At 36.1% G+C, this 7,248-nt stretch overlaps 1 protein-coding gene across 2 annotated transcripts in view; it reads right to left on the reverse strand.

Moving 5' to 3' along the window:
• ZNF326 (zinc finger protein 326) overlaps positions 1 to 7,248 on the reverse strand; it is a 35,835-nt gene that overhangs the window by 22,811 nt on the left and 5,776 nt on the right. For both annotated transcript variants that reach the window (XM_011995582.1, XM_011995583.1), the window contains exons 3-4: positions 1,812 to 1,847; positions 1,606 to 1,717 (exon numbers count right to left, since the gene is read on the reverse strand). In XM_011995582.1, the coding sequence (XP_011850972.1) occupies positions 1,606 to 1,717; positions 1,812 to 1,847 (148 nt within the window). The remainder of the gene's footprint in view (positions 1 to 1,605; positions 1,718 to 1,811; positions 1,848 to 7,248) is intronic.

A 7,248-nucleotide genomic window follows, 5' to 3' on the forward strand; every position in this document is an offset into this window, starting at 1 on the left:
TATATCACAAACTGCTTCATTGTGTCTGTAGGAGTCAAAATTTGGGGAATTATCTCTGGTTATAAAAATTTGACAATCTGCCAAACTTCAGCCAAGGTCAATTAATCAATCCTCAATCACTTTTTACTTGTAGACTAGAAAATCTAACAAATCTAGAAGGATAAACAGATAAAACATAAAAGTAAAAGATCACCAACATATACCCTCTGCATATGAATTTTCAAGGCAGATGAAAAAGAATACATCTTATAATATATTCAATTCTTTGAAAAATTATATCCTTCAGGAAATTATCACATAAAACTATCCTTAAAAAGGGAGCACACAGTCTCCTCGAGGTTTTAAGAGAGTTAACAGAAGAAATAAATCATCTTCCTTCTCACAAACCCAAAACATGGATTACAAAAGTTGCTTGATATCTTACAACACAATTTTATAAAGACCCACAATTACACGAGATAAAACAATAACATCTACAGAAATAGCTTATGCACATTACATTCACAATATAAAAGGGCAATAACTGACATATTAAAACATTAAGTGTTACATTACTTCAATTATTTACAGATCACTAAATAGAAGGTAGTATTTACTTCTGAATCCTAGTAACCATATAAAAATTATTCCTATTTCCAACTACATTTTTCAAAACATCTGTCACATAAGCAAAATAGTTGCAACTGTTCAGTTTCTTAATTTTTCTTTACTATAAATCATAGTGGCACACTGGAAGCAGAAAGAAGGAAAGTAAGCATCATTCAGTCCATCATTAAGGAATCCGGATCCTTCAATTTATGAAGAAGGATGACTGTTTCACATGTCTACTAACTAGTTTTACTTATATTCAGCAGGAACCTTTGTGCCTCAAAAAGCAGACACCCCTTCTCCTGAAATATGGTCAACCTTAAAGCTTGTAGTTGTTTAAGTAGGTTTAAGCTTTATACAGTAGTAACAGTATAAATACAATCTAGACTAGTAAAAGGTATAGTATTCATGGCTTTAATACAATGCTCCTAGCCTAGAGCACAAGTGCTTTGGTGTAAGTAGTACCTGTCAATAAATAACCTGAACATAATTTTAAAAATATTTTATTATTGCAATATGCTCTTCCTTTAAAATTAGAATTAAAGGAATATGTCTTGAATGTTTCTTAGAAAGCAAATGTTAGACTGTTACAGTAAAATCCATTCTAGTTAGACTGCTTTGCTAATTTACATAGCACCCCACATTAGAAAAGATTTTAATTATTAAGAAAAAGCTTCATAAATAATATTTTCAATAACATTTTTATATCATTTTTCAGGATATTTTGATTGACAAGAAGTTAGAAGTAAAAGAATTTTTAAAAAGTTCACTGCTAAAAACAGAGTATCTTACTCTATTGTATTGACATGATATAGTTATCTGGTGTTTTCCTAAAATAATGTCTGCCAGTAATCCTGATTTAAATTTTATCCCATTAATTAACACCTTTAAACATTTAAGGTGATGATTCAATAGCAAACAGTGAAGTTCAAGTATCATAACATGCCTAAAGAATACTTAATATATCCAGAATCTTATAGTTGTCTAATTATTTGGCCAAATGATTAAGCAATTTACCTGCTACCCCCACCACCACCACTGTGATTGTCCATGCCATATGACTGGTTTAGGTAGGACTCCATGGATCTCTGACCCCCATAGGATCCATGGCCATAGTCACGATCCATCCCTATAAGAGTTTAAAAAGAAAAAAGTTATATGATGCTCACCTTTACTGGCACTCAAAAGAAGAATTTTTAGATAAATATCCTTGAATGTCAGACCTCCGTAAGATCCAGGGCCATAATCACGATCCATTCCTAAAAGAGAGTCAATAAGAAATTGTCAGTAAAATACACCATTTTCTTCAGGGATCTTTGCACAAAACACAAGATATTCCTATCTATCTCCTGAGATAATAATTTACCACTAACATTTAAACTAAATTCACACTAAATGCTGAAGGGAAAAACACAAAGATGAGAAGCTACCAAATCAAATTTGCTTAAAAAAAAAGCCTGATATTTCAAAGGAAAACATATTTTCAACTAAAAGTTCTACATTAGAATTATTTCTTTTTTGATTTTCTTTTGAGACTGGTTATGAGACTGGCTAATTTTTGTATTTTTGATAGAGATGGGCTTTCACCGTGTTGCCCAGGCTGGTTTTGAGCTCCTGGGCTCAAACAATCCACCCGCCTTGGCCTCCCAAAGTGCTGGGGATTACAGGCATGAGTCACTGCACCTGGCCACAGAATTATTTTCAATTTAACCAATATTTATTTGACTAGGGGACTACTATAAGGCCTTGTATTAAGTACTATAGCATATATAATTAATGATACATAATTCCTATTCTTGAGAAGTCAGCATTTAATAATGTCAAAGGGGCAATTTTTGTCCTATATGACAGCAGTAGACTATACTTGTTTTATGCATCTAACTCCTCTCTAAATGTCTGAAAACTCAGAAGCAGCCACGTTTCCAATTAGCCTTGTTCACAGTAATTGAAATAGACATTTTAAAAAAGTAAAATCACAGAGTGAGACCAATCTATGGCACTGTGCCTATAAATGATGACTCAACAAATGAATGCAAATTCTAGCAATGTGAACACTAAAAAAAAAAAAAAAAAAACTAAGACACAATAAGCATATTGTCTATTTTATTACACTGCAATTCTGCCTATATACGAACCTCTGATATGAAAAATAAATACAACAAAAGAGGTAACAAAATCAATTTAGGATGACTATAAAAATCAGAAAGTAAAACAAACATTTAGAATTTGTTTTCTATAAAGTACTTTAAAAATCCCTCATTACTATCCTCCCCAAATGTGATACACAAATAAATACAATGGTACACACAGAGTAAATACCTTAATTTACATTTTTAAAACATTAAATTTTATATAATCGTTTAAATATCTCTAGTCCTAACAATAATAATAATGACAACAATAACAACTTTATAGAACTAGTACTCAAAGTCATCCAACTTTAAACCTAGTAGCAACCTAAATGTTCAAAATCAATCCTCTCATTGTATAGACATGGGGAACTGAAGTCCAAAGAGATGAAATGATTTTCCCAAAATTCCATACATATTCTCTTGTCTAGTCTCATGCTATCACTTCTACATGAAATATTTTCCTCTACTACCCTAAATAGCGGCCTACTGAAACTTTCTAATCTTTTAAAGTCCATTTCAAATACTAATACATTCAAGAAAACTTTTACTGATACTCTCTCAGCTGAGTGTCATCTTTCTTCTGAATGTTATAGGCACAAAAGCCTATAATTCTCACGTGGTGCTTGTGATACTCTGCCTTACTCTGCCATTTGTGGCCTCATCTTAAATTTACTAGTCCTGTGGTAAAGTCCAATTTTTATCTTAGAACAGCAGTTGTCAAGGCAGCTGCTGACCACTGGGAGTTGCTGAGAACCTTTCTGGGGATCCACAAGGTCAAAATATTTTCATAAATAACACCTGAACATTATTTGCCTTTTTCACAGAGTTGACACTTGCACAGAAGGTGCAAAAGCACTGATGAATAAAAATGCTGGTGACCTAGCACAGATCAAGGCAGTGGCAACAGATTGTACCGGTAGTCATTATATTCTTTTTTTTTTTTTTTTTTTTGAGACGGAGTCTCTCTCTGTCGCCCAGGCTGGAGTGCAGTGGCCGGATCTCAGCTCACTGCAAGCTCCGCCTCCAGGGTTTACGCCATTCTCCTGCCTCAGCCTCCCGAGTAGCTGAGACTACAGGCGCCCGCCACCTCGCCCGGCTAGTTTTTTGTATTTTTTAGTAGAGACGGGGTTTCACCGTGTTAGCCAGGATGGTCTCGATCTCCTGACATAGTGATCCGCCCGTCTCGGCCTCCCAAAGTGCTGGGATTACAGGCTTGAGCCACCCCGCCCGGCGTCATTACATTCTTTAACATTACACGCTCACAGTAAAAATAATAAAATACAAATGCCAATTTCTCCTCAGAATGACCTTGACGAAGCAGTAAGAATTATCAATTTTATTAAAACATGACCTTTAAGTACACCTTTTTTTATATTCTCTGTAATGAAAGGGAAAACATATTAAGCAATTTGGCTGCCTACCAAAGTACCATAGCTCTCCCAGGAAAAGCTATTGTGCAAGTGTTTGCTTTGTGAATTAAATCAGCCACTTTTTACAAGGAACACTCTTTTTACTAGAAAGACTGACAGACAAATACGATGGTTTTCAGATTTGGGCATTTGGCAGATATTTTCTTAAAAATGAACTAAGTGTGACCTGGCGTGGTAGCTCACGCCTGTAATCCCAGCACTTTGGGAGGCTGAAGCGGGTGGATCACGAGGTCAGGAGATCGAGACCATCCTGGCGAACACGGTGAAACCTCGTCTCTACTAAAAATACAAAAAATTAGCCAGGCATGGCGGCGGGCGCCTGTAGTCCCAGTTACTCTGGAGGCTGAGACAGGAGAATGGCGTGAACCCGGGAGGCGGGGCTTGCAGTGAGCTGAGATTGGGCCACTGCACACCAGACTGGACAACAGAGCCAGACTCATCTCAAAGAAAAAAAAAAAAATGAACTAAGTGAAACCATTGTTTTAACAAAAACAGCTGACATTATTTGTTGTCAATGATAAAATTCATGCTTTCAAGTGAACATGAGAATTTTTTAAAAGTTGTATCTACCACGTTGAGCTTGACAGCTTCCCAATACTTATAGACTTTCTGATAAGGCTGGTGGTGGTATTACTGAATATGATTTTTTAAATATTGTGCCATAAAACCTATCAATATTTGGAAAATCTGCATTTTATATAAAAACCACTATTTTCCAAATAATGTCGATATTACAAAATAATGTATGGTAAAAAAGATCCAAAGTACAAGACATACTAATGGGTTTTAATATAACAGTACAAAAAGTTTATCAATACACAAAACATATGGAGATATTTTACTGCTTTTTTCATTTGAAGACTTCAAATCTGGTGTGTAATTTACACTTACAGAGCACCTCAATTCAGACAATCCATGTTTTAAGTGTTAAATAGGAACATGTAGTTAGCAGCTACCAAACTGGACAACACAGTCCCAGATTAATAAAATTGTTAATTTTTTGTGATAAAGTTGGTAAGTATATAGTAAATTTATGCTCATATATTAGAGGATAATTCTAAGATTAAAATAAAGTTTTAAAAATGGAAAGTTTTCCTCTAAGGCCTATTTAAAAATAAGATTATGTTTAATCAGGTACACAGAGGAAAAAATCTTATGTTTTATTTCTGCTAGTTTCTATTTTGAGTTAGCATTGGCTGCCTTTGAATACTAAAACCTTCAGTTTTTATTCTATTTTTATTTCACTAAAATCAAAATTATTAACATTTATTGCACACTAACCATGCATGTGTTAGATACTCTGAAATGTACAAAAATTAATAAAGCTACTTTTATATAGCAATGATTCTGGTTGATTGCTCATAGAACTGTTACTACTCATTTAAACAGGAGGAAAAGGCTTTATATTGTATACAGTGCAGTTATAGGGCTATAGATTCTGTAAGATGACTGCTTTTATATAAATTTTTCTTCCAGTCACCAAAATGAATTTTAAAATCCCTTTTAAAAATAAAACTGTGAGAACATAGTAGTATCTCTTAAATGAAAGTAATTTACCAACAAAAATAAAACTGACTTAATAATTTAAATCAAATACATGCTCAAAAACGCTAAAGCTCATTTTTAATTAAAACACAAAGAAGCAGCTGCAAAATACTGGGGGAAAAACTGACCTATGGGCTGGGCAAGGTGGCTCACACCTGTAATCCCAACCCTTTGGGAGGTCAAGGTAGGTGGATCAGCTGAGGTCAGGAGTTCAAGACCAGTCTGACCAACATGGTAAAACTCCATCTCTACTAAAAAATACAAAAAAAATTAGCCAGGCGTGGTGGTAGGAGCCTGTAATCCCAGCTACTCAGGAGGCTGAGTCAGGAGAATCGCTTAAATCCATGAGGCGGAGGTTGCAGTGAGCTGAGATGGCGCCACTGCACTCTAGCCTGGGCCACAAGAGAGAAACTCCGTCTTAAAAAAAAAAAAAAAAAATTAAAAACTGACCTATGACCAAAATAACTAGCTATGTGACATTAAGTCTTGAGTGGGACTACTTTTTAGCAACTCTACACTACCAGCAGCCTACTACAAGATACCAGCATCTACCACCTAGGTTATTGCAAAAGTCTCCTAACTGGTTTTCCTGCTCCACTTTTGCTCCTTTGCTGTTTATTCTGAAGACAATAGCCAGAATAATTCTGATAAAATGTAAGTTCAATCATGTTCAATGCTCAGTAACCTCCAATGGCTTCCTCTTATTCCAAGTTAAAGCCAAAGCTTAAAATAACACATAAGAACCTATACCAGTGGTTTTAACTACGGCAGATTTTGCACCCCCTGGGGACATTGGCAATGTCTGAAACATTTTTGGATGTCACAACTAGGGGGCAGATGATACTGACATCTAGCATATAGAGGCCAAGGAGGCTGTTAAAAGTTCTACGATGCACAGGACATCCCCCTACAACAAAAAATTACCCAGTCCAAAATGTAAGAAATTTGAGAAACCCTGCCCTACATGATCTGCCTCATCACCTCTTAACTTCATTATCAATTTTATACACCCCTGTTCACTCCACTCCTATACCACCAGGTCCCTTGATGTTTCTAGAACACAAGGTGTATACCCATTTTGGCAGCTGCTGTTCCCTCTGCCTGGAATGCTCATTCCCCTGAACCTGCACTGTTTACTCCCTCAACTTTTTCAGGTCTTCACTTGCTATTGCTTCTGATATATAAGCAAATTATCTTTGATTTTCAATGCTTTCTGGCTACACCTCAACACTCTAACCTTGTCTTAAGATTGCTCAGCAAAAAATCATCTGTTCTAGTCAAGCCAGCGTTAAGGTCTTGCTCTGTCACCCAGGCTGGACTGCAGTGGCACAATCATAGCTCACTGCAGCCTTCACCTCCTGGGCTCAACCAATCCTCCCATCTCAGCCTCTGGAGTAACTGGAACTACAGGGGGGCACCACCACGCCTGGCTAATTTTTAAAAAAAATTTTTTTTTGGGCAGGGCGCGGTGGCTCAAGCCTGTAATCCCAGCACTTTGGGAGGCCGAGACGGGCAGATCACGAGGTCAGGAGATCGAGACCATCCTGGCTAAC

This window comes from Mandrillus leucophaeus, unplaced genomic scaffold, assembly GCF_000951045.1.
Source record: "Mandrillus leucophaeus isolate KB7577 unplaced genomic scaffold, Mleu.le_1.0 Scaffold492, whole genome shotgun sequence".
In the NCBI taxonomy this organism is placed as follows: Eukaryota; Metazoa; Chordata; class Mammalia; order Primates; family Cercopithecidae; genus Mandrillus; species Mandrillus leucophaeus.